Source organism: Ceratotherium simum, chromosome 14 (genome assembly GCF_057802395.1).
Source record: "Ceratotherium simum simum isolate JZ-2026a chromosome 14, ASM5780239v1, whole genome shotgun sequence".
Taxonomy (NCBI): Eukaryota; Metazoa; Chordata; class Mammalia; order Perissodactyla; family Rhinocerotidae; genus Ceratotherium; species Ceratotherium simum.
In genome coordinates, this window is record NC_141913.1 from 9,803,209 (window position 1) to 9,830,393 (window position 27,185).

A 27,185-nucleotide genomic window follows, 5' to 3' on the forward strand; every position below is an offset into this window, starting at 1 on the left:
TGTATTGCTTATAGATAGCATATAGTTGGGTCTTGCTTTTTTATCCAGTCCGATGGTCTCTGCCTTTTAATTGGAGTTTTTAGTCCATTTACATTTAATGTAATTATTGCTATGGTGGATGTAAGGTTTACCATTTTATTATTTGTTTTCTGGTTTTTGTTCCTCTATTCCCCCCACCAGCACCACCACTTTTCTTTCTCTTTTTATGTCTATGTGTTTTTATCTTTTTATCAGATTTGGAAAATTTGGGGCCACTATTTTTCAAATTTTTTTTACCCCATTCTCTCTCTCCTCTCCTTCTGGGACTACAATTATGCGTATATTAGATTTTTGCATATTGTTCCACCAATCACTGAGGTTCTATTCATTTTTTTTTTTTTTTTTAAGATTTTATTTATTTATTTTTTTCCCCCCAAAGGCCCAGTAGATAGTTGTGTATCATAGCTGCACATCCTTCTAGTTGCTGTATGTGGGACGCGGCCTCAGCATGGCCGGAGAAGCAGCGCGTCGGTGCGAGCCCGGGATCCGAACCCGGGTCGCCAGCAGTGGAGCGCGCTCACTTAACCACCAAGCCACGGGGCCGGCCCCTCTATTCATTTTTTAAAATCTTTTTTTCTCTCTTACCCTTAGATTGGAAATGCAATTTACAAATCCAGTGAAATTTTGCTTCAGATGTTGTATTTTTCTGTTCTGGAATTTTCATTTATTAATGGATTTTATTCCTCTGCTGAGATTTTCTATTTTTTTTAATTCATTACAATCTTATTTTCCTTTATGTCCTTGAGCATAGTTATAATAGCTGCTTTATATCCTCATCTATTCTAACATCTGGACCATCTCAGGGTCAGTTACATTGATTATCTTATCTCTTAAATATAGGTCATGTTTTCCTGTTTTTTCATGGTTTAGTAATTTTGGATTGTGTTCTGGACAGTTTGAATGATCTGTTGTAGAGGCTCTGGATTCTGTTTTATTTTCCCAAAGAGTACTGATTTTTGTTTGTTTGTTTTATCAGGCAGATAACTTGGCTAAACTCAAGTTAACTCAAAAGTTAAAACTTTGTCTTCTCTGTGGTAGACAGCAGCAAAAATCTCTGTTTAGTTTTTTTTTGTGTGTGTGTGTGAGGAAAATTAGCCCTGAGCTAACGTCTGATGCCAATCCTCCTCTTTTTGCTGAGGAAGATTGGCCCTGGGCTAACATCCATACCCATCTTCCTCTACTTTATATGAGATGCCACCACAGCATGGCTTGACAAGCAGTGCATCAGTGTGCACCCGGGATCCGAACCCCAGGCTGCCAAAGCAGAGCACATGCACTTGACCACTAGGCCACCGGGCCAGCACCTCTGTTCAGTATTTTCATCTTTAATTGGAGTCTGCCTCACATATATGTAGATGAAGGGTCAGCCAGAGCTTTGGGCCCAGTTTTTATCCAGAATTCAGGACTCTCCTTCTGTGTCTCTCTTTTCTGAGATTTTCCCCTCATTTTCTAACTGCTATAGTTGCACCAAACTCTGTTTTCTGGTGTTTTAAGCCCGTGAGACTGAGCATTTCTATCTGACTTTGATCCATCATTGAGTAATACCAACCTGTGCCTCTCCTCAGGCAGAAACGTGTAAAAACAGGAAACTTACCCAATGCCATTTTCTTTTTCCAAATGTCAATTCTCATTCAGTTTCTGCCTGCTTTAGGTGTTCTTCATTGCCTTTATAATTTGTCAAGTGTTGATAGTTATCATTCCAGGAAGGGTTAGCCCAATAGGGTCTGCTCTGTCATTTCCCAAAGCAGAACCTCCTTGTCATCTTTTCTTAACCTAGGATTTAGAACTCTATGTCTTTTTTGGTCGTAACCTATTTTTCCATTCTTATTTTCTATCATTACCTTCTATGTAGCCATGTTTCAGCTAAGATAATCTATTTTCTCATCCCTTAGAAAATTTTATATATTTCTATCTTGTGTCTTTGCTCACATTGCTCCCTTCAACCCATAATACATCCCACACTTTCCTTCTGCTGAAATCTTTACTATTTTTCAGGTCTCAGCATAAAATCTATCTGCCTTCTCCATGAATTTTTTCCTAATCAATTTTGCCCATCTTGACCTCATATGGCTTTATTATCTATACCACTCATTGGACATTGAATCGTGTACTGCCTTGTGCTATCACTTTTGTTGTAGTCACTAAACTGAAAATATGGTGCATGTCTTCTCAACCTAACTACATTGTACTCTCCTTGAGGCCAGGAACCTTATATTTTTATTATGCTTTTCCTCCTACAAGCTCTAACTCAATCTTTAGTTCTGTAAATATTTTGTAAAATAAATTTTTGAATGAATGAATCATCCAATATTAATATTCATGTTAAGTGCTTAGAACATGATCTGGCACATAGTAAACACTAATAAATGTTATCTGTTGTTATTATCTGAAATCAGTGTAGCGATCTCTGAATGTTCGTCTCACTCCACCCTTTGACAGTTATATCTGTTCTTAGACTCAAAGACCTGTGGAATCTTAGAACTGGAAAATATTTAAGATCGTCTGATAAAATCCCTTTATTCTGGTAGATCACTGGGCTTGAGTACATTCAAAGCTATCTGGTCCATCTCATTGTAACAGTGGTTCTCAACCAAGGGCGACTGTAGACAGCCCCTATTACAATGAATTATTTGGTCCAAAATGTCCATAGAGCTAAAGGTTTAGAAATCCTGTGCTGTAGGTAACCCTCAGCTTTTTATTTAACCTTCATTAAAAGAGACTCACCTGCTTCCCTGATTAACGTGTTCTGTTGTCACAGAAGTTCTTAATAGCAGATTTATTCTTTATTTGGTATGTTTTCTCTTTATTTATATTTTTCCTGTTTTGAGAAGAAAATTTAAATAGTTAAAATATGTAGGAAAAATAAGTTTTGCAGAACAATTTTCCTCACATACATACCCTTTGAAATTGAAGAAATTGTAAAAATTATTTGGAGAGAGCTGTTACAAAGTTAACAGAGGCTTATCTAATGTCTTAGGAACAGTAGTTGTTTCACACTAGCTCTTAGCTTTATGTGTAAAGTGTTCCCTGATAACTCTCAGGGCAGAAAAGGGGTTAAATGAAAGAAGAAGCTGGTTGCTTATTACCAGCTGGAGCGGGAGAAAAGGGCAGGACGGCAACCCTCATTGTGCCTTCTTCTAGGGCTGCTTTGCTCCCTCATTCTTCCTTATCTCTCTGCCCCATTTCCAAGGCTAGAAGTATATACAATGATGACTGCTACTGATAGAACAGTGTCAGGAACAAAGGCCAATGGAGAGGTTGAGGCAGATCCTCCTGTAGCAAGAGACACCAGAGCTGTGATCCGCTTTTCAAAGGTGCCTAAAGGAAAGCGCAAATATCCCAGTCTGCAGTTTGGAAGAAAATCCCAGAGGTATAGGCTGCTTTTTCATGAGTTTGCAGATCATCTTTGTCTTCCCCCTCACCGGTTCTGTTCCCTTCACTCAGTGGCAGTCACATGATAATATCTTGCCCCAGAAGCCATTTTTATCCTTATGTAGTATTTGCACTCTAAAAGTGGTTCTTTTCTGGATGACTAGGATCTTCAAGGTTCAAGGTCACAATTAACTTTAGTCCCAATTCCTGTGCTATGCAAGTAAATACAAGTGGCTAACTTAAATTTTATTTATGTCTAGTCTGTCTTGCCATTCTTGTTAGCAAGAAAAGATTAGGGACTAACTGACCCTACTTTAACTTTTCTGCATGTTTTTATAGTATAGTTAAGATCTTCCTTTGACTAGTCAATAAAATGTAACGTTTCTAGCTTTTTCTCAAATCAGATTTCTGAGCTTTTTGAACATTTCTCTTCTTTCAGTTGGGCCTAATAAAATTCTCTGTATGACCTTTCAGATGCAAGAAAGACTTCCTTTGCAGAAACATATCCTGAATGCCACACTGAAATCTAACCCCACTGAGAGGAGAGTCCGAGTTGTGAATGTTCTGTAAGGCAGTCAGTTCATCGGTGCCTGAACCTATACAGTGATCAGCAGCACCATGAAAGAAGGAAGTTAGAACCTTTAGTGGCCTTGATTGATTGGATAAGTAAACAGACAAAATGAATTTTAATCAACATGAATATAGATTCAGTAAATAAAAGAGAACCTGTGCAGGCTCAAGTCGGGATTTTGTTTGAGGATGGCAACAAATACACATCTAGGGTTATGGTTGGCTGAAAGTTAAATGAGAGTGAAATATTTTAAATGCAGAATGACTTTTTAAAAGCTAGCATGGCGCTACAAGTACCATTGCTACCAACAGCTGACTGTCGTTGTGTACTTACCGTGAGCCAACACTGCCCTAAGCCCTTTACATGTGATCCTTGACCCACGAGAGGGAAAGATTACACAGGTAGTCTTTCCTCCCCTAGGTCCTCTGAACACTGAGCAGTAGCATAGAGGGGGCCCATCCTGCCAGCTCAGGTGCCAGGCTCCTTGCAGCTCTACCTGTGGCAGTGTTTTCACCTCAGGTAAAATTCCAGTCTCCCTGTTTGCTGAGCCTTGAGGAAACAAGAGCTATTTGTTAGGATAGGGATAGACACTTATTAATGTTACAAATAGAATAGGTAGAGGACATTTTTTTTTTATCTGAGGCAAAACGTTTAAATTTGACTTGTATTTAGAATTGTTTTAATAATACTTATTGGAAGCCTACGCACATGCATAGGCAGAAGTTGTAAAAATTCGGCTTTTGGTAGGAAAATTTAACATCATTTCAATATAGAGTTTTCTGATTTGAACCCACATGTTGAATTTAGAGAGCTGGAAATGTATTTTAGTTCATTTAGATGAGATTGTCAAACATTCTCATGTCTTTAGGACAGACGTTTAAAAATTTTTGGTGCTCTAAAAGAGTGCTAGTAAGATGATTTTAATATTATATTGTGAGCAAGAATCATGTGTAAAAATAACAAAAATTACTTTCCTGGTTTTTAGATGTGTGGTTTTTAACAACAGAGGAATGGCGGGGGAGAATCTCTTGGTAAGTAAATTTAAATTAATGACAACAGCTTAATTTTTATTTTTATTTTATTTTATTTTATTTATTTTGTGAGGAAGATCAGCCCTGAGCTAACATCTGCCAATCCTCCTCTTTTTGCTGAGGAAGACTGGCCCTGGGCTAACATCTGTGCCCATCTTCCTCTACTTTATCTGGGACGCCGCCACAGCGTGGCCTGACAAGCAGCGCGTGGGTGCGCACCCGGGATCCCCGGGCTGCCCGGGCTGCCGCAGCGGTGTGTGGACACCCAGCCACTTGCGCCACCAGGCTGGCCCCAACAGCTTAATTTTTAAAAGAATCATTTCCAGTTTTATAACGAAAAGTACATTCTTTTTTTTTTTCCTAATTTCTCTTTCTCTTTTTTTATTGTGAAATTTTTGTTGTACATTATTGTTTATCAGCCACCATATAAGTGCATCCCTCCAGCCCTTGTGCCCACCCTCCACCCCCCTAGCCCCTGGTAACCACCAAATAGTTCTATCTGTCTGTGTGTTGGTTTATCTTCCACATATGAGTGAAATCATGCACTGTTTGTCTTTCTCTTTCTGGCTTATTTCACTGAACATAATACCCTCCAGGTCCATCCATGTTGTTGCAAATGGGACGATTTTGTCCTTTTTTAAGTACATTCTTTTTTATTTAAAATAACTCTTATTACGTAAACCATACAAGTACATTGTGGAAAAATACACATAGAAAAAAAGGAAATTCACATGACCCATAATTACACAACCAGGGAAATCCCCTTAGTCTATGTTCATCCAGATCTTATATATAAATAAAATATATGCAGTATATTTCTATTTTTATAAAAATTAACGTTGTATTTTATAACTTAACGTTTGTACTTACTATATTTTACCATCAAGAGATATTTATCTATATCCTTTTTAATACAAAACACATTTTCTTTAAAAATTAACTAGTAGATGGCCTGCCCCGTGGCTTAGCGGTTAAGAGCGCACGCTCCGCCGCTGGCGGCCCGGGTTCGGATCCGGGCGCGCACCGAAGCACCGCTTCTCCGGCCATGTTGAGGCCGCGTCCCACATACAGCAACTAGAAGGATGTGCAGCTATGACATACAACTATCTACTGGGGCTTTGGAGGGAAAAAAAAATAAATAAAATTATTTAAAAAATAATAATAATAAAAAAATAAAAATAAATAAAAATTAACTAGTAGAAAACAAATTCACCAGTGTAATGATACTTTTTTTCACTTAGGAAATTCAGTTTTATCATGAAACAGCTTGACTGTATGTTATATGCCTATTTTCCAGCCAAAGTTTTTGTAGAGGAAATATTATTTAAATCCTTTTATTTAAATCAGCTTTTTTTTCCTTCTAACCCCTAAAATTTTTGCTAGGGTAGGAGTTCTTCGACCTCTTAGAAAATTATCACCCTATCTGATGTTAAACTTATGAGGTGGAATGAAAACTATTACACTCACTGAAATTTTCTTGAAGTTTTTCAACTTTTGGTCCCTCAGCACTTCAACAGATCAAAGGCAGTTCTACCAGAATTGAAAGAAATTTTATTTTTAAGTCGTTGACAGAGAATGATATTAAGACTATAATTAATTAAGTTATGCTGGAAATAAAAATTTACAATCTTGTCACAAATGTCAGTACTTTATGAGAACTTGGGAATAAAATGAGCTCTTGCACTTGGCTTTACAGTGACTTAGGCCCTGGAAGGAATCAAGATCAATATGATTTCAAAAGCTAAAGTTATAAAGTGTTTATGGTCTTACTCAAGTGCCTCATAATAAATAGTTTGATGTGAAGGTTCACATTGCCTTATTTAGTCCAGCCTTTAGGAATCTAATAGACAGAGGGTAGGCACTCTGAAGGGGAAGATTTGAATTTGTCACCAAACAACTTGTTTTTGAGCAGCTTTTGTCTGCTGTGTATCCTTCCAGGTGCTTCGGACACAAAGACGGGGAAGACATGGTCTGAGGCTCTCAAGAGAATAATGTGCTGCAAAGTAAAGTCTATTAGGTCCCATAAAGTGAGGGACAAAGATCTGCTCATTCAGCAAATCCATGTTGTATGCCTATCACACCAGGCAATGTACAAAACAGTAGGGTGAGGAGTGTACACATTATTAAACACAACTCTAACCCTTAGGAGCTTTAACTTCAATTGCAGGAGAGAGTCAGATACATAAAAATATGCACAGTACAGTGCTAAGTATAACCGTAGCAAGATTTTTTAAGGCTACAGAGCATAAAGGGAAGGAGTAACTAACTGCCTCAGGGAAACAGGAGAACACCATGGTGGAGGTAAATGTGAGTTGGATCTTGAAGGCTGTAGTATTGAAACAGGAGAGGGGACAGAGAAGCTTTCTCAGCATAAAGAACAAGGTATTAAAGAGCATGGGAGGGCCGGCCCCGTGGCTTAGCAGTTAAGTGCGCGCGCTCCACTACTGGCGGCCCGGGTTCAGATCCCGGGCGCACACTGACGCATCGCTTCTCCGGCCATGCTGAGGCCACGTCCCACATACAGCAACTAGAAGGATGTGCAACTATGACATACAACTATCTACTGGGGCTTTGGGGGGGGGAAAAAAAGGAGGAGGATTGGCAATAGATGTTAGCTTAGAGCTGGTCTTCCTCAGCAAAAAGAGAAGGATTAGCATGGATGTTAGCTCAGGGCTGAGCTTCCGCACAAAAAAAAAAAAAAAAAAGAGCATGGGATAGCAAGTACTTACTTTTGGAAGGCTAATGATGATGAAAATTTTATTTAATATTTATTGAGTCCTTAGAATATATCAGTTATGTCTTTTTGGACTTAAAATTCAGCAGTAGAAACAACCCAGTGATTTAGGTAAGCACAGCCACCATCATCCCCATTTTGCAGATGAAGAAAATGAGGCATAAATAGCTTAAGAACTTGCCCTAGCCAAGAAATTCAGAGCCAGGATTAGACCCAGGCAGTCTGACTCTCTGCTTATGTTCTTGTACTCCCTCTTGTTATTCAGGAAGTGACAGATATTCTTCTAGAAGAGGTAGGACTAGATTTTGAAGAGTCGTGTGTAGAATCGCCAGGAACCTAGCATCAAACTGTTGACTTTTTTTTTTTAATTTCAGCTTTATTGAGGTATAATTGACGTATAAAATAATTTGATCCTGGTCATGTTTTAGAAAGAGGACCATGGCAGCAGTGTATAGAAAACAGCTGGAGGGGAAGGAGGCTGGAGGCTGGGAGACCTGTTAGAAGGCAGTTACTGTAGACCTACCCAGAGTTTGAAAGCAGATGTAGGAGGGCTGAAGAGGAGAGAACAAAGATCAGGGGTATTCACGGGGCAGAAAGAATAGTATTAATTGTATTGTGGGAAGCAAAGAGAAGGGAGTCAAGGTTGACATTTCTAACTTTGCTGACTTCTAAAAGGCTAGTATGGTAAAAGGTAATATTTACTGAAATAGGACATTTAGGAGAATTTACAAGATTTTGGTGTGATAAAAATAACAAATGCAGTTTTAGATGTTTAGGGTGCTTTTAGATCATCCAGGTGGAAATTTCTAGTAAACCTGGCTCTCAGGAGAGATGTACAGGCTAGAGAAAGAAATGGATTGTCAGTGCACAAATGGTACTTGGAGCTCGGGAGTGGCTGACATCGCTTAGGGAGAGTTTGTAGAGTTAAGGGGAGAGGTCTGTGGGTAGAATCTTAGAAAATGACAAATAGGAAGGAGGAGAGAAAGAAAGGAGGAAACTTGAAAAACTTTCTACCCTTACCATTGAAAGTTAATCAGAAATTTACTTTGAAAGAATGCAGCAACCCGGTAACTTTTAGCCATAAACTTTAATTAGATTTTTGAAAAATCTCCGAGAACACTTTGAGTTCTTACAAAGGGAGAGTATATAGACAAACTTCTTTATTATTATTATTTTAAAGAATTCACTAAGTTCTCAGAGAATAGAAGTAGCTTGGTCTCTGGAGTCTTATCCAGCGCCCTGGATTGAATTCTGATGAACTAGTACTCCCAGCAAATATCTGATCATAAAGGCTAATGGGATCTAATTTAAGAAAGAATAAGGATGTAAAATGACCAAAATGTAGTTATAATTATATCCTCTTAGAACAACTGCTTTAAAAAAGAAATTTAAGGGAGTAAATTAATTATAACTTAATACATACTTCTTGCACCCTAACGGATCACAAAAATGAGATGCCAATGTTGATTATTAGAGCTAGCTTTGATATTTAGATCTCTTGATAACCCTTCTTTCTACCTTAGAGCTATGAACAATTATTATATCAGACTAGAGGAACTCTATGTTTATTTATACCTCACCTTGTTCCAGAAAGGATTTAATGTAGCTCAGACCCAGAGTCAGTAAGACCTTAGGTAGGCATAAAAAAGAATAAAAGATGAATCAGCAATTCAAACAGGAAGGAACTGCCTCTAACTGAAATGAACCTAAAAGAGCTAGCAAAAGTGAAATGGGATTTAGGGTAAGCAGATCTCCTAGGAGTGGAAGAAATGCAAAAGTAAAAGGTTTGCTGGAATATGTTGGTGATAGACTTAGAATTTATAAGGGTTACTATGGCTCCTGCACAGCAGAATAAGAAAGTAGACATTTCCCACCACCATATTGTCTTCATTTCCAATTAGTCATTGCAGGATCAAAAGCCAAAAGCCTTGCTCGCTAGGAAATGAGAAGCCTGCACGTTGCCCTCCCTGGGGCTGTTACCTGTAGGAGACACATAGTCCTGGCCTCAGTAGACTGATCCTCAGATATTCCACAGGGTTCTTGGAGCCCTCAGAGTACATGGTACCTTTTCTTCCTCTCTCCAGTTTGGTTTTCAAGAATAGGAATCCAGGAATCCAAGTTACCCACAAACTCCCAAATATTAATTATTGCTTTGTAAACTATCATGTTTCCAGCTTAGTTTAGGAATGATAATTTACAAAAAACTCAGCCAAAATTGAGTTTATTGAAAGCTACATAGGGGTCCCTTTCCTTTTGGTTATAGGGTCATACACACTTCTGTGTCCCTAGGACCAACAAGAAAACTCTCCTAGCCATTTTGGAAAATGGTCTGGCAATTTCTCAAGAAGTTAAACATTGAGTTACCGATAATCCAGCAATTCCATTCCTAGGTATATACCCAAGAGAAATGAAAATATATGTTCACACAATAACTTGTACACAAATATTTATAGCAGCATTATTCATAATAACCAAAAGGTAGAAAAAACCCAGATGTGCATCAAAGGACAGATGGATAAATAAAATGTGCTATATCCATATCATGGAGTATTATTCAGCATTAAAAAAGAAATGGAGTACTGATACATGCTACAACATGGCTGAACCCTGAAAACATTATGCTAACTGAAAAAAGCCAGTCACAAAATGTTACATATTGTATGATTCCATTTATATGAAATATTCAGAATAGGCAAATCTATGGTGACAGAAAGAAAGCAGGTTAGTGGTTGCTTAGGGCTGGGGGAGGGAGGATGACTGCTAATGGTAGAGTTTCTTTGTGGGGTGATAAAAATGTTCCAAAATTGTGGTGGTGGTTGCACAACTCTGAATATACCAAAAAACATTGAATTGTACATTTTATTTATTTTTTTTTTTTTTAAGATTTTATTTATTTATTTATTTTTCCCCCCAAAGCCCCAGCAGATTGTTGTATGTCATAGCTGCACATCCTTCCAGTTGCTGTATGTGGGACGCGGCCTCAGCATGGCCGGAGAAGCGGTGCGTCCGTGTGCGCCCGGGATCCGAACCCAGGCCGCCAACAGCGGAGCACGCGCACTTAACCGCTGAGCCACGGGGCCGGCCCAAATTGTACATTTTAAATGGGTGAATTGTATGATATGTGAATCATGTCTCGTAAAGCTATTAAAAAGAAAAGCCTCCTTCAGGAACTTTCCAGTTCAAGTTACAGCCCGTTCAGCACGTAAGGGAGGGCCAACAGGGGGAATGAAGCTGAAAGATACTTCTAAGCAGTGCTGCTCCAAGTGTGGTTGGTTTGTGGACCAGCTTCCACATCTCAAACTCTCTGATACCAGTCCCTGACAGGTTGGGGGGCTGCGACAGAATGTAAACTAGCTTCAGCTCCAAGCACCCTATTAAGGTGAGCAGATTTTTTTTTCTCGTAGCAATCCTCTCTTGATGAGAGAAGCAGCATGCTGATTTATATTCTGATGTCAGCCCCTTATCTCTTCCTGGACTGGCACTTTGATTAGCTCTGCCTCCGAGATCCTCTAATCCTAAAAGCCTCATTTCATAGATGAGGATGCCTCTGGAGAAGTGGGGTGACTGGCCTGGGGTCATAAAGCTGATTAGTGGTCTCAGGGCAGGCACTCAGACTGTCCAGTCGAGTGTCTAATCTTTCAGCACTGTCTTTAAGTCAAGTCAGCCTGAAAACCTGGGGGTGGAGATAAAGAGTGGTTTCAAAGAGAGGGTTCTCGCCTCAACCTCAGGTTCTTTGGTGGTTAATTAAGGACACAGATCTAGAGAAATCTGCTCTTGTTTCCTACTGAGCTTTTTCACCTTAGCTTTTTCATGGAAGCTTGTGGGGTAGGAAGGATGTAGGGCTCCTTCCCCTCAGGAGCCCTGTTTCCTGCAGGATGCATTCAGAAGGGATTAAGGACCTCCCTTATGGTCTGAGAGAGGAGGAGCATCTAGGGCAGGGCCAGCCTGGGCACAATTCAGCTGTCAGAATCGTACCTTCAGGCACCCCCTTTCCCACACCCAATACCTTCCTATTCAACAACCATTGTGTCCCACCCAAGTGGCCCTTTCCTACGTGCTCCAAAGATAACTTCTCCCTCCTCCCTTGACGCCCATCAGAACAACCCAGGAAGGTTGACCTCAGGCAGATGTGAGTCTGAATGCACTGAATCCTTTAGAATTTTCTCCTAACATTGATAGATCCAGTTCAGTAATGTCAGCTGTTGTAAGTGGTGGGTACCCAAAGGATTGTACGATTCTCTAAACAATTTTCAAATAAAAGCAGAAGAATATTTAAATAATTTTAAAATTTTAGGAATAATAATAACAATAATTTAATAGCTAGCTACCATTTATTGAATGTCACATATGTGCCAGGAGATCCTATAAGGAATGAGATGCTTGGCAGTACTTCCCCATGCAGTGCAAGGAATCCCCGAGGAACTAGATTTTCCTCTCCCCGAGTCACGCTAGATAGGTTTTATCATTCTCATCACTGCAGCCTCCTCCTCTCTTGGCTCCACTCTCACCCTGTTTCTTTATTCTCTTCAAGCAGTTGGTTCTCAACCCTGGCTACACATTAGAATCCTCTGGGAAGCTTTAGAAAATACTGATCCCTGGACCCCATCCCCCAAAGATTCTGATTCATTTGGTTGTGGGTGGAGTCCAGGTGTCTGTAATCTGTCTTAACACACTCCAGTGAGTCTAATGTGCAGGCAGGACTGAAAAGCATTGCGAGGTGGTGGGTAGTCCTGGATATGGCAGCCTCCATTAGGACCCTGGCCCAGGTGAGTCACCTCTGGCCCCAAACCCAGCCAGGGGAGAGCATGAGGTTTGCTTCTTAAGAGACTGGACTGAGGATAACTCCTGTGTGCCTGGCTGACCTACTCTAAGCCACTAACAAAACTGTGCTCATTTATTGGTGTAGCTTGTATAGCATGACTGCATGAGCGTGTACCATCACCATCTAGAGATGATGTTAGCAGGAACATGGCACATAGGCCCTCTTGGCCTCAGTAGTGGCCAGGATATTTCCTGGGGCCCTTTACTTTGTGGTTGGTTATTTTAAATAATTAGCAAATCCCAAATTTAGACACTTGGTCGTTTTATACGTCTATCAATGACTGGGCGAAATGATTATTCATTGAAGTGTGGGTTTTATTTATGTACACATACTTTTATTTTCTCTGACTCCTTATTTCACAAACTCATCTTCCAAAAATAAGATCAATTTTCCTGAGAATGATCTGGTCAGTTTACTAGGTACTGGACTGGGGGTGGATAGAATGAAAACAAAACAACAATAACAACAAAAGCACACTGCAGAAATCATTAAAAAGCATAATTAGTCCTATTATAAAAGGATTATTCATTTTGGGGGGCCTACATCCACACAAGAATCACAGAGTTCATTTAAGCAGCATCTTATCAAATATTTGAGTAGAGATCATTAAATATTTGAGAGAAAGACTGTAAGATGACATATTCTAAGCTCCTGATGATTATCAAGATCTTATAATAAAGTAAATGTGAAACTTAAATGATTTTTAAAAGGACATTGCTTGTCTTTTTCAGTTTTCCTTTTTTCTGAGCAGAAAACTAAAATCTTTTTACCAGATGGCCCAGTTCAGTACTGGATGTGTGGCAGGCAGTCCCAGCATTGAGAGAAGGGTCCAGGGTTATGGCTTCCACTGCAGATTGGCAAATTAATCTCCCAGAATAGCTAGGGAGAGTCAGGCTACCTGATTAAGGGTGAATTTTTTTTTTTTTTAAGATTTTATTTATTTATTTTTTTCGCCCCAAAGCCCCAGTAGATAGTTGTATGTCATAGCTGCACATCCTTCTAGTTGCTGTATGTGGGACGAGGCCTCAGCATGGCCGGAGAAGCGGTGCGTCGGTGCGCGCCCGGGATCCAAACCCGGGCTGCCAGCAGCGGAGCGCGCGCACTTAACCACTAAGCCACGGGGCCGGCCCAAGGGTGAATTTTAATTTGTTTCTAGACAAAAAAAAAAAAATTTTTCTTAACGAAATTTGCATTTTAAAACAAATGACTTCTAAACCAGGACAAGAAAATTCTCTTTCAGGTTAGGGAGAAATCAGTTTGTTTGAAGCTGATTAAGAAGGATACATTAGATGTAGTCCATAGATAAATGTAAAATATATGCTTTATTCTTTTCGCTTCTATTATGTATGAATAATTAAGAATTAATTTTATTTCATTATTCTCTTTAATGCTTTTTAAAAACTAACCCCTAACAGCCATTAAGCAAATTACTGTTGCTTTTGTCTGATCATAGTTACAGTTGAACAATTTGAACAATCTTGGTTTGTAATTATTGTCAAATTATTCTATATAACTTATAAAACATTTATGCCCAAACATCTGCTGGAAGGTTATCTATCCTTTAGATTTTCTGCACTGTTCCAGAATACCTTCCCATCCTCATCTCACTCTAAAAGGCGTTTTCACCACCCAGCTGAGTCCTGCCAAGTCTTCCTTCATCCCTTTTCTGTTTACGCGTGGCTTACTCTACCTCTGTTCTGGAAGCGTGGAAAAAGACAGGAATGACTGCAATGAGATAGTTGCTGGTTGCATTAGCAGCCCTAGCAACTGAGAATTAACCAACAGTTTTTGTCAAAAAAGCTGCTAGATGTATCTTCAGACCTGAAGAAAATTTCTGCAGAAGCAGGAGGAGAACAGGATAGTGCCATCACAGAAGCCAAGGGAACAGCCGGCAGGAGGCAGATCATGCTTAAAAGCCTCTAGATTTGCTGAGTTCTGGCAACTTGGATCCATACCAGTATTATCAGTGTTGATCTGAATGTAATCCATTTATAAAAAAAAACATTTAAGGAAAAATCAGTTCCTATATCTGAGGGTACCAGATGTTGAGTTATTTACTAAATCTCTCGTGGAATCCCAGTGCTTTACAAGAATTGGTTTACTTATTACAAACATAATCCAGGCTCTGCTTCTTTGTGACCATTGGCAAGTTACTCAACTTTGCTGAGCCTCAATTTCCTCATGTGTAAATAAGGAACCAGGTGCTATTATGGTCCTTCCTGGCACTAGGAGTCTTTGATCCTAATAATTTTCCATAGGCCATTTTTCTCAAACCCTAACTCTGTGTGTATGTTCATGTGTATGTGTGTGTGTGCATGCATACTTACATGTGCACACACGCCTCACTTCAAGCCTGCATAACAAGAGTACATGTTGATGACTGTTCATAAATAATTCCGAAATTTTAAAGCTATGCAATATGAATAGACTCACATGTAATAAAAATACCGAGTAAGGATGATTTTTTCACCTGAATTCTTGTGACAAATTCTGCAGTCACTATGAATGAGCTTGGTAGTAGATATTGTTCTATTTAGATTTTACACTGAATTTGTGCCCCTCAAATGCATTTCGTCACAAAGTATTTTTAAAAGTATCTCAGCTTAGTCACTTGTTAGCTGTTAAGGTGTTCCAGGAGTCGTTCAACCTCTCTAAACTCAGTTTCCTATTTATAAAATAGATATAGGATCTTCCTCAGGGTTTTGTGGGCACAAATTTAATTGTTCAATACACATTAGCCATTGTAAATACTGTCAGGTTAACATTTGTCTTTTGGAGAGCTTCCTATTTGCAGATCTCAAAAAGATAATTGTAGGCAATAGGTAGTGTTTTAGGCTTGAGTTTAATTGGAGGGATCATTGAAAATTGTGATTTTTCTCAGGCTACTCATTAGTGATTCAATGGTGGGTGACACACAACCTTCCTATTGCAATCATGATTTATTGGAATATTAAAATTGGGGTGGTGCAGATAACTAGTTTCGGTGTTTTTATTAAAGTTACCAGATTCTGCTCCTTGTTATTCAATTTCTGGTCATTTTATCTCACATATACTCTATTTGTACACACACTCTTACATCTATCTACAGAGGGGATTTCCCTCTCTTCCCAGATCTAAAATGAGACATCGGTGAAGCTTTTCTGCTAGAAACAGAGCCCTTATTGATGCAGTTCACGTGAAAATCATTTGTTTTGATGTATTATGTATTGAGGTATAATCAGCTTTACATATTTTAACGTCTTAAGTGTCTGTTGCAGTGAAGCACAGCTGGGACTACATGAATATATTATTGTAGAAGAAAATACTTAATTAATAAATCAGACTGAATATTGCTTGATCTAAAATGAAGGCAGTGCCAGAAAACCACACCCCTTCATTGGTAGATAACACTCAGGATAGAGAAAACAGTTCCCCAGTTGGAAAGGAGCCACAATTTAAATTTTCTGTGGCATTATTGGAAAGCCTTTTTTGTTCTCTTGCCTGCTTGTTTGTTTTTTTAATAAAGAATTGCTTTGGCTTTGTCAAGCATAAGTGTTTTTTTCCTGTAAAAAAGTATAATTCTCCACATTTTTTTTCCTAAATTGACTCTGTTCTTGTTAAGTCAGAGACACATTTGAGTATGGTACTGAGTGTCTGTTTAATTTAAGGTATTTGTATTGGTCTTGCCCCATTTCCATCAAGGCTTCCTTGCATGATTTTGTTACTGCCAACTTGAATAGTGTTGACTTTAAATGGTATATATGTGTACTGCAAGATATGAAAATGATAAATTATTATTACTAATAGTATGTGCAAACAAAGGTTATTTTCTCATATTTATGACTTCTTGCGCTTTTTTTACATTTCTGCGTTACACAAATCGTTAACCTCATAATTTTAATGTTTGTGCTTTACCTGTCACTGCTTACAGACGCCAAGGACTTACTGTTGTGCTAACACTGAAGACTTGGAGACAGTTATTCACCACGTACACAGTCTGTACCCTTGTGCTCCTTTTCTGGCAGCAGGGGTTTCAATGGGAGGGTAAGGTTTTTCCTTTCCAAAATGTCTGAGGGCAATGGTCTTAGCAACTGACTCTTTCGGAAGACTATAAGCTACATAGATATTTTAAAATAAATGTTTGGTTATTTTTATCATATTTCACCATATGTGGTTCAATGAATGAAGGAATTAACTCAGGTGAATTTTAATATGTTCCTTGACTACTGGTTCTGTGGTAAAAAGGATACAAGCACCTCCTTGGGGTACTCAGGGTTTTGTAAATCTGAAGGCTGGTCTGAACCCCGTGGAGCTGATTTCTGTCACTCGGTAGCTGCCATGTCAACCTTCAGATTCCCTGATGTGCTCCCAGCCATCCCTGTAACTGTGCTCTCCTGGAGCACTCAGGAAGCTGAACCTGTAACCTGACTTTCATCACTCCAATCCTAGAAATAATCACTTCTTGCTCTCTCCAACTGAAGAGGCCTTCAAAATTGTTTTTCCCCAGGTGGTGTTCGTTTCGTTTCGTTTTGTTTTGTTTTGTTTTGTTTTGTTGCTGGGCAAATGGACCTACAATGGAATGCTCTTCTAGAAGCTGTGAAATTTTGTTGTTAACCACCTACTCCAGCTGCTATTTTAGGCATATGTATATTATTATAATTTGTGCTGCTTGCAATTACATTGGGGCTTATTTGGAATTTTTATGCCATGTATATATTTAGGCTCATTTCTACTAATAATTGTTTATAGTTTTATTCTAATGATAGTGAGCTTAATAAAATCCAAAATTTTTATTACCTGGCATTTTACTATGCTTAGATTCCCTAAACCATTGTCCAAAACTACTTTTTTAAATCAGCAGATGAGATAGAAAATGATATTTTTTCTTAATTTTGTAATTGATTTATCTGTCATTTCAATTTTCAAAACATCTTAGGAGCATATTTACTTGAAAATGAATAGCCTTCGCAAATGATAGACTGAAAAATAGGCTTTCACCACAGCTTTTTAGATTCTGATAAACGTGAAACTCAGAAAAGAACACGTATTCTACATTAGCATGGAAGGTCTGACTTGACCTACTAACGGAAGAAATCGGAATCAGTGCGGAAAACCCTGGGCTGAGTCTCTGAATTGTGCTTAATGGACAGTGTTTCACTTCTGTTTCCCTTGCCCCATGATGTGACTCTTAAAGGAGAGGCTGCCAGCTGAACTTTTTTCCCTTAATCATATAAATTATTGACTTTTTTAAGGCCAGACTTCACATCAACAGGCCCAGATTCTCTATTCAGAAGCTCCTGGAAATGCCTATTCATGTCGCATTGAAGCCTCAGTGCCTGAAGGCAGAACTTGACCATTGTCCTTTGCAGCCGGTTGAATATTAATGTCTTGTAAATTGTTTGAAGGAAGCACTCTTTCTAGTTGCCTAGCGCTGTGACACGTCCCCAAGTGGGTTTCCCTCTTGGGGATGTGTTTTACAGCTTGACACATTTTTTCTTTTGGCGATGCAGCAGACAAAAGCATAGTCTGTGGAAGATCCTTATGGCCAGGGCCCCCCAACCCCTCTAGACTGGGGTTATTCCCAAGCCCGTGATGCCTCGGGCCAAGTAGAAGCTTTGAGCCAGAACTGAGCCCAGCCAAGGAACCCACACTGCTTTAGACCCAGTCGGATTCCAGTCTCCTAATAAGCTGGTAAACAAGTTTAAAAACTGTATAGTAAATTCCAGGTATACATAAAAGTAAAGAGAAGAGTATAATGAGCCCCCATATGTACTCATCTTCTAGCTTCAGTAATAATCAACGCTCATCACACAGCTTCAGTAATTATCAACTCATGGATAATCTTGTTTATTTGTATCAGCCCCTATTCCCTCCCAATTTCTGATTATTTTTAAATATATCTCAGATATCATTTATAAATATTTCAGTAGGTATTTCTAAAAGGTAGTCTCTCTTAAAACAAACACCACAATACCGTTATCACACTTGAACAAAACTAACAATAATTCCTAAATATCATCAAATATTCAGTCAGTGTCATATTTTGACAACTGATTGTTGGTTGGTTGGTTGGATTTTACAGTTTGTTTGAGTCGGGGAGCCCAAAGTCCACACATTGGGATATGCCCCTTAAGTCTCTTAATCCATGGGTTCTTTCTCCATCTCGCCCTTTTTTTGTTGTTGTTGTTGTTGTTGGTAATTTTTTTCTTTTGGTGAAAAAATGGAGTCCTTTTCCTGTCGAAGTAAAACACATTTTTCGGGTAATATCTTGACATTATTTTGCTTCTGAGTAATAACCAAGAAGCATCCCCACCTTCTTGGTCATGGCTACACCTGGTCCTTCCTACTCCTGAGAGCTTCCCTTCCGATCCTTCCCATTTGCCCATTATACCAGCCTCCCAGAAGTCTCAGACCTCCAGCCAAAGAATAGGACCACCAAAACTAGGACCCTGGAAGGAACCCTTTGCAGGACAGTAAGTATTATCCTTTAAATGGCTTATTGAACTACAGTACTGTGTACAAGGAATACAATCATTGTGAAGAGTCAAAACGAAATTTCCACTTTTGATCTAAAACGTTATTCCATTCCTGTAAGCCATTTGGTTTGGAAAAAAGAATGAGAGAGAATTTTTACCCATTTCTCCTATTTCAGAACCTGGGCAATTGGAAAAATAAAGAACGGAAAATATAATGAGAAAAAGAACTTAGGATATCATCCTTTCTCTTCCTTGGCAGTGTTAAACAGATATCTGACATTGGGATTAGATTAAATTCCATTCTTGTCGCTCTTACCAAAGTAGAACCAGATTAGAGTCAGGAAAATTGATAGAACAAGAGGAAAATATATGATAGGAGATAAGGACAAATAACAGGAAGGAGTAGGAAGAGAAAACAAGTGACTTTAGGGGCCACTTGCTCTGCCACAACTCAGAAAGTCTAACTCCAGACTATGGAGTCCTTCAGAGACTTGCTGTATATAGGTGCAAGGAGGCTAGGCAACTGGAAAGGCTGCCCAGGCCGATTACCCAGAAGCTCTGGGGTGTGACCCAGACATCTGTAATGGTTTTAAAAACTCCCCAGATGATTCCCATGTGCAGCCACGTTTGAAAACCACTCCCTCTGTTCTCTTTCATCTATGCCAAGGGTTGGCAAACCACAGCCCGAAGGCCAAATCTGGCCAGCTGTCTGTTTTTGTACAGTCCAAGAGCTAAGAATGGTTATTATATTTTTAAATGGTTGAAAAAAATCAAAAGAAGAACAATATTTCATGACATGTGAAAATTATATGAGATTCACATTTCAGCGTCCGTATATAATGTCTGTTGGAACGTGGTCACATCCATTCATTTATGTATTGTCTACAGCTGCTTTTGCGCTGCAATCGCAGGGTTGAGCAGTTGCAACAGAGGTTAAATGGCCGGCAAAGCCCAAAACATTTACTGAGTGGCCTTTTATAGAAAAACACTTCTCATATACTAAATTAAACATTCACCTGGAGGCTGGGGCCCAGGGATTTGCAAATTTTTAATAAGTCCCCAACATCATTTTGAGAAAAAAAAAAAAAGGGAAACCACTCTTATGGTAGATTTCTCTCATGTTTTACTTCATAGAAGGATACACATATAGGCAATAACTGTATGCTTTGTCCCATTCACAATAGTCAACTGCAAGATAAATAAGTATATGAATGTAAGGAAAGAATGAAGATAACTTGCATGCTTTCCCAAGATAGAAGACTTAAACACTGGTTTATATTTTTCTTCTCCATAGTTAATGTAAAGTCCATAGTTAGAAATGGGATGTCTCAGAGGCCAGCCCTGGTGGCCTAGTGGTTAAGTTCGGTGGGCTCTGCTTTGGTGGCCCAGGTTCAGTTCCTGGGCCTGGACCTACACCGGTCGTCTGACAGTGGCCATGCTGTGGTGACAGCTCACGTACAAAAAGAGGAAGATTGGCAGTGGATGTTAGCTCAGGGCGAATCTTCCTCAGAAAAAAAAAATAAAGAAAGAAAAAAATGGGGTGTCTTGAGAGATATGACAAATTCATTACTAAATTTACTGTTTCTTCTCATTTTAGAATGCTGCTTTTAAATTACCTGGGCAAAATTGGGCCAAAAACTCCTTTGAAGGCAGCTGCAACTTTTTCAGTTGGTTGGAATGTTTTTGCTTGCTCAGAGTCATTGGAGAAACCACTGAACTGGCTGCTTTTTAATTATTATTTAACGACTTGCCTCCAGTCTTCAGTTAATAAGTGAGTCATCTTTAAAACTCAATGCTGGGGCCGGCCCCGTGGCTTAGCGGTTAAGAGCGCGCGCTCTGCTACTGGCAGCCCGGGTTCGGATCCCAGGCTCGCACCAAAGCACGGCTTCTCCAGCCATGCTGAGGCTGCGTCCCACATACAGCAACTAGAAGGATGTGCAACTATGACATACAACTGTCTACTGGGGCTTTGGGGGAAAAATAAATAAATAAAATTATAAAAAAAAAAAACAAAAAAAAACCAATGCTGCCAAACTTTTTGGATTACGTGCCCCAACAGTAAAAAGTTTTAAAGCATAACACTGCTAAAATATGTATATTTATGTTTACATTATATTCATTTACTACTACACCAAAATATTCTTTATATGGTAAATATGTACAAAAATAAAAAGATTTTAAGTATAAACTACAAATATAGATAAAAGTTTTAATGTTTTCTTTCTGTACCCCAATGGATTATCTTGTACAACCCCTACAGGATGTGCCCCCACTTTGAATCACTGTTCTAAATTACTCTAAAAGACTAAAAACATTAATACTCAATGTGTTGAGTAATATTGTGGGCTATTTCCCTGGATTTTCTACTTGTTGCTAATCTTATCAATACCTAAATCTCTCCTAAGTAGTATGTGTTTTTTCAGTGCTGAATAATATGATTCCTTAAGCGTGTGCCTACAAGCATAGTATGTTTTAGAGGCTTAGGAGAGTGCAGTTCACTTGGGTATTCTCAGCCCCCACAGTTCATAATGTTACCAAAATACCGTCTTTGCATTAGTTTTTCTAGAATTGTTTGTGTATCTTCTAACAGTTAAATGGTATGGTAGCAAAGAACATAGAGATGTTTCTGTTTATTTTTTGGTGATTGTTACCATGTATTTTTAAGTGAATTGATAAATTTAAATTTAAACTTTAAATTAAAAGTATAGTTAATTTGTGCATGACTTACTGAAAACCATAGGTGTCCCAAAAGTTGACACTAAACCTTAGATTAAACTTAACCTATTTGTTAAATTACAGATGGTAATTATAAAATATTGCTAAAAATAGTGAATAATCATCATATAATGTGGTTTCTTGCTACTGTCGCAAGAAAAGTGAGGAGAATGATTTGAATTAAAATACAATAAAAATGACCAACGTTTGAAATATAAGTGTACAAAAATATAAATTCTAACTTTCAGTATAACAATTAAAAAAATAATGTCTTCAGATGATTTATCTCATTGTAAGCTTCTGGCTTAAGTAAGGCATTTTAGCCAAATTGGTTTACTAGCAGCAGTGTGTAGGTACAATTTGTTATGAAACAACACTTATGTTTATTATTACAAAACTAGTTCATTCTTTCTCAGTTAAGAAAAAAGTACTTTTAAAAAATGTCTTCAGGACAAATATCAATGTACTCCTGCTATGTCTGATTAAGTAAATATTTACTGAGTACCAACTTTGTGCCCTGTGCTAGGTGAAGTTATTTATTATTATGTATTTTAGGTATGTTTGAGATGGGGATGGCCTTAACTTTTCACTTTTGAAATTCTTTTGTTCCAGGCACCGGCATATGTTTGTAAAGCAGATTGACATGGATCATGTCATGAAGGTAGGAGGGAAAATTTATGTATACTTTTATTTTGTCATTTGATTCCAAGAATAGATATAATCTGTTTTTGTTTTTTAGGCTAAATCCATCAGAGAGTTTGATAAGCGATTCACTTCGGTCATGTTTGGATACCGAACAATCGACGATTACTACACTGATGCCAGTCCAAATCGTAGACTGAAGTCAGTAAGGATCCCAGTGCTGTGTCTGAATTCTGTGGATGACGTTTTTTCACCCAGTCATGGTAAAATTAACGTCTTTGTATACATTTTGACATGAATTAGCTGTTTTAAAATATTGTTCTTTTTAAGAAAATTGAGTAGTAAGAAATGAAATGTCAGTTATATGTTTTCCACTGTGATAAACAGAAAAAAGTAGCTAGATACTCATAATTTAGTATCTAAATGTCTCAGATCACTTTAAACGTTTTCATAGACCCTTATCTAATCCACTGTGAGAGCCTCAGAACAAATTATGACTCTCAATATTTTGCTTGTCCTCATTTTTACAACCTTTCCTTCTTATTAAATACACCAAATGATGTTCTTTGGACAGATTTTGTTACAGTATCTTTCCCTCAGGAGTATGTTGTCTTCACTTGCCTTTTCTCTCTGAGGTTCCTGTACAGAAGGCTTTGGAATTTTTCTCCCCTTTTAGCCTGGAAGAGAACTTGAGACTTTATGAACATGATGTCCTTGAATACCCCAATGGGTGTGGCACATTCAGACTACATGGTCATATTTGAAGGGAAACAGTCTTTGTTTTCTCCCTGGAGATTGTGTAAAGAAAAATTATGCCCAAATTAACTTCCTTGCTCTCTTAATTCAAGAATATGGAATTTGGTAGCAAAGATACATATGCATATGTGTGTGCATTGAAGCAATGTGAGATGATTATAATTTTTATTTATTTATTCTTTTCCCTCAAAGCCCCAGTAGATAGTTGTATGTCATAGCTACACATCCTTCTAGTTGCTGTATGTGGGCTGCGGCCTCAGCATGGCCGGAGAAGCGGTGCGTCGGTGCGCACTGGGGATCCAAACCCGGGCCTCCAGCAGCAGAGCGCGCACTTAACCGCTAAGCCATGGGCCGGCCCAGTGTGAGATGATTAGATGTAGTCGTATCTTAAGGATCAGTAGACTTGACCTCTACTCTTTTTCTATTGAAATTTCACAAAAATTTTTGATAAAACTTTTTCTCCTTATTTCCCTTCTAAATACTTTTAAAACATTTTCCCCCAACTACTTCATTAAAAAAAATTACTCTAACTACAAACACAATACATATGTATTGTCAAAATTTCAGAAAATCCCCAAAGTATATAAAAATAAATGATATCTCCTAGAGAGATATCATTTTATTATATGATTTATCATTAGTCACAGGTAATTTAGATGGCTGGAACTTGTGGCCTTTGACCACAAATTAGAAAATGAAACAGTGAACTTTAATTTCAGTTGAATTACACAGTGATTGTTTAGCCTATTTTCATTGATTAAGTAAGTCTAGTATGCCTTCATCTATTTTTATATGTCACTGACCCTTCTACCATCAGAAATTTCTCAGCATTTAACCTCACCCAGTTCATTGAGGGTTAAATTCATTATTTCCTTTTCTTTCTTGAGCCCTTAAAATAGTCTCGCCACATTGAAATAGTGGACAATTGTCTGCATTCTGAGAGCACAGGCAGCCGGCATCTTTCACATGACTCAAATGTGACACAGCCTTTTGTTCTTCTGATATGACTGTGACTATCAGTGTTAGAAATTCCTGAGTGTATCCAGAGTGTGAAATTGGGGCTCTTCATAATTCTATTAGAGGCAAATGAAGGACTCTAAATCTAAGCCCTTAAAGTAAGGTGAAAAAGGAAAAGCAAAAGTAGCATCAGTCATTTCCCCTGCCCCCCCTTAAGCTCTCACACCTGATGCCAAAATAGGAGATGTCTATTTTTAGGTGTGGCTGGCTAGGGACGTGAGTTCAGGACCCCTTTTAGACCAGGACTTCACTTGCTGATTTAGGATCTCTAAGTTTATCCTTCAGGGAGGGCTGTGAGGGGTCAAATGTAGAGCATCATCTCAACAGGCAGTTTAGGCACAGCAGCCGTTCTGCCTTGGAAGCGGCTCAGTTCTCCGGTAGTGTGTCAGCTTCCTTTCCTTCCTTAGAGGAGCATGGCGGAAAGATCTCTTACCTTTCATTAGTTCATTCACCCCTAAGACTTTGCCCAAGATATTGGGCAAAGATATTACATCAACCATGTTATCTTAATTAGATAAGATTTAGTAATATCTGAAATCAAAACACTTCTCATGCCAGGTTGTGATCTGTTATAGATCTTAAATCAAAACATTTTCACTGTCTGAACTCGAAGCATGGGAGGAAAAAAAAACAACTATGATTCATATCTTTAGAGTCAAGGTTTTATTCAGATTTTTTTTTTTTTTTTTTTTTTTGTGAGATCAGCCCTGTGCTAACATCTGCCAATCCTCCTCTTTTTTTGCTGAGGAAGATTGGCCCTGGGCTAACATCCGTGCCCATCTTCCTCCACTTTATAGGGGACGCCGCCACAGCATGGCTTCCCAAGTGGTGTGTCACTGTGTGCCTGGGATCCGAACTAGCGAACCCTGGGGCTCCGCAGTGGAGTGCGCACACTTTACCGCTTGCGCCACCGTGCCGGCCCCTATGTTTTACTCAGATTTTGAAGAGCAAATGAAAAGACTGTCATTACTGGTGAATTATTTAAATACAGCAACTATATTTTCAAAATACAGTTTTTCTTTCTCCTGACTATAAACAGAAATAGAGGAGGAAGAAAAGAAATAATCACCAGTGTTTCACTACCCAAAGATAAACACTGTTACCACTTGGGAGTATTTTATTCCATTCTTTTTTGCTATTTATATATGTTTTTACTATATAAATCATATCACAATTTTGAATCCTTAACACAACCACCAATTGGCGCCTGGAATCTAACTTCATGTAAAGTTAACCAAAGTCATACGTAATGAATTTATAACTCTCACAAAGGTAAAAAGATTAGTTGTGTTTTTTTCTCTGCTGTAACACCTAAGTGGGAATCTTGTAGCAAAATGTAAGTATTCACTATTCCTTGAATTATCTTACTTTAATTTCTCAAAATAAGACTGGGCCTATACTGTTGCTTGGATTGATTTTTTCCAGAAATGATGGTCCAGTACATAACCATAAACATGGACTGTTACAAGACTAAGGTGGTTGATATAAATTAGTCAGACTTATTCCACTAGCCATACTCATTACAAATATTTATATGTTTAATGGTGTTTTGGTTTATAATTATTGGAAATGATAAAGGCATACACTTTTCCTAACAAAAATTGGTAATGTATTTTTTCTCTCTCCTACCCCTCTCTTACCTCCCCACCCTTTTTTCCCCTAAGCTATTCCAATAGAAACTGCTAAGCAAAATCCCAATGTTGCTTTGGTCCTTACTTCTTATGGAGGCCATATTGGTTTTCTGGAAGGAATCTGGCCAAGGCAGTCCACTTACATGGATCGAGTCTACCAGCAGTTCATGCAGGCCGTGGTCGAGCATGGACATGAACTCTCTAGCATGTAGTTTTTCGGGTGCATTTTGTCCGAACCACCATGTAAAGGGAGCTCAGCGTGGTGCACAAATTTTAACTACTGTATATAAAGCAAATAAGTCAGCAAGTGGTGAAGAGGTCCAGAATGACATGCAAAAACTACTTTTTGAGGAAACAAAACAACTTTGTAGCAAGAAATGTAATATAGATTTAGATTGTAACTTATGTAGATTTTATTTCTACTATGCCTTACCAAGTATGACCTTAAATCAAGTAGTACAAACATGGAATTGCACTTAACCAAAACTATTGTGTAAAAAGATTTTAATTCCTCAGGGTTTTAATTTAGGCTAGTATTTTTTTAGATTACTCATTTTAGGTGGTTTAATGGTACTTTAATAACTGCTGAGAGATTTTGGGTGTTTGAATGTAAGTTATAAGTCAGCACATTCCTAAAGGTATTTATACCTAATGATGATAATATGAAAACTGAAATAAGATAAAATACAATATGCTAAATATTTTGTGTATTCTAACGTTAAAAGGCAAATGCAGAAATGTTAGAATGACTTCTATACATGATCTTTTACTCTGCTAATATTAAATTAAGGCTAATTTATGTTTTATAATGATTATAGTTTACAAGCTTCTTTTTAAAATAGAATATGTGCATACATATATATCATTATATTAAAAGAAATTCTACCATTTTAAATTGTTTCTTTGTGAGTTTTTATCTACAAAAAAGTAATCACTAGAAAGTAGTTTATGATAATTTCATGAATGCATTAGTGAGAAATATTAAAACTCTTCTGTTTCACTGTTTCCAGAATATTGGGCTCACACCATTCCTACCAATTAAAAATACTTTCAGCTACAGGAAACTTGTCCAACAGTGACTTAGGAATAACAATATTTAATTATCTTGCATCACGAGAAGTCTCCAGGTAGGCAGGCAGGCTAGGGCTGGTGTAGAGGTTTACCAGTATTATCAAAGACTCAGGCTCTTTCTGTTTCCACTCCATCCTTAGTAGGGTAGCTAGTTATCTCCTAGACACAGGATGGCTGCTGCAGCTCCAGACATCACATTTGTATTCAGAGAAAGAAAAAGGGGAAGGATTGGGGCCAGACACATCTGCCCTTTTAGGAAAGTGAAAGCTTTCCCAGAAGACTTGCACTTATATCCATTGGCCAGAATTGAGTCACATGGCCACCCTGAT

The 27,185-nt window shown here is 38.3% G+C and overlaps 1 protein-coding gene across 2 annotated transcripts in view; it reads left to right on the forward strand.

Annotated features, from left to right (window-relative positions):
* Positions 1 to 26,666, forward strand: part of ABHD3 (abhydrolase domain containing 3, phospholipase) — a 38,080-nt gene extending 11,414 nt beyond the window's left edge. Inside the window, exons 4-10 of one of the 2 annotated variants that reach the window (XM_087438996.1) lie at positions 4,968 to 5,013; positions 16,480 to 16,592; positions 20,622 to 20,795; positions 22,352 to 22,400; positions 22,479 to 22,644; positions 24,418 to 24,534; positions 25,819 to 26,666. In XM_087438996.1, the coding sequence (XP_087295122.1) occupies positions 4,968 to 5,013; positions 16,480 to 16,592; positions 20,622 to 20,795; positions 22,352 to 22,400; positions 22,479 to 22,644; positions 24,418 to 24,534; positions 25,819 to 25,997 (844 nt within the window). In that variant the 3' untranslated portion in view covers positions 25,998 to 26,666. The remainder of the gene's footprint in view (positions 1 to 4,967; positions 5,014 to 16,479; positions 16,593 to 20,621; positions 20,796 to 22,351; positions 22,401 to 22,478; positions 22,645 to 24,417; positions 24,535 to 25,818) is intronic. The other variant, XM_004421042.2, reaches the window with a different exon arrangement.
* Positions 26,667 to 27,185: the final 519 nt, after the last annotated feature.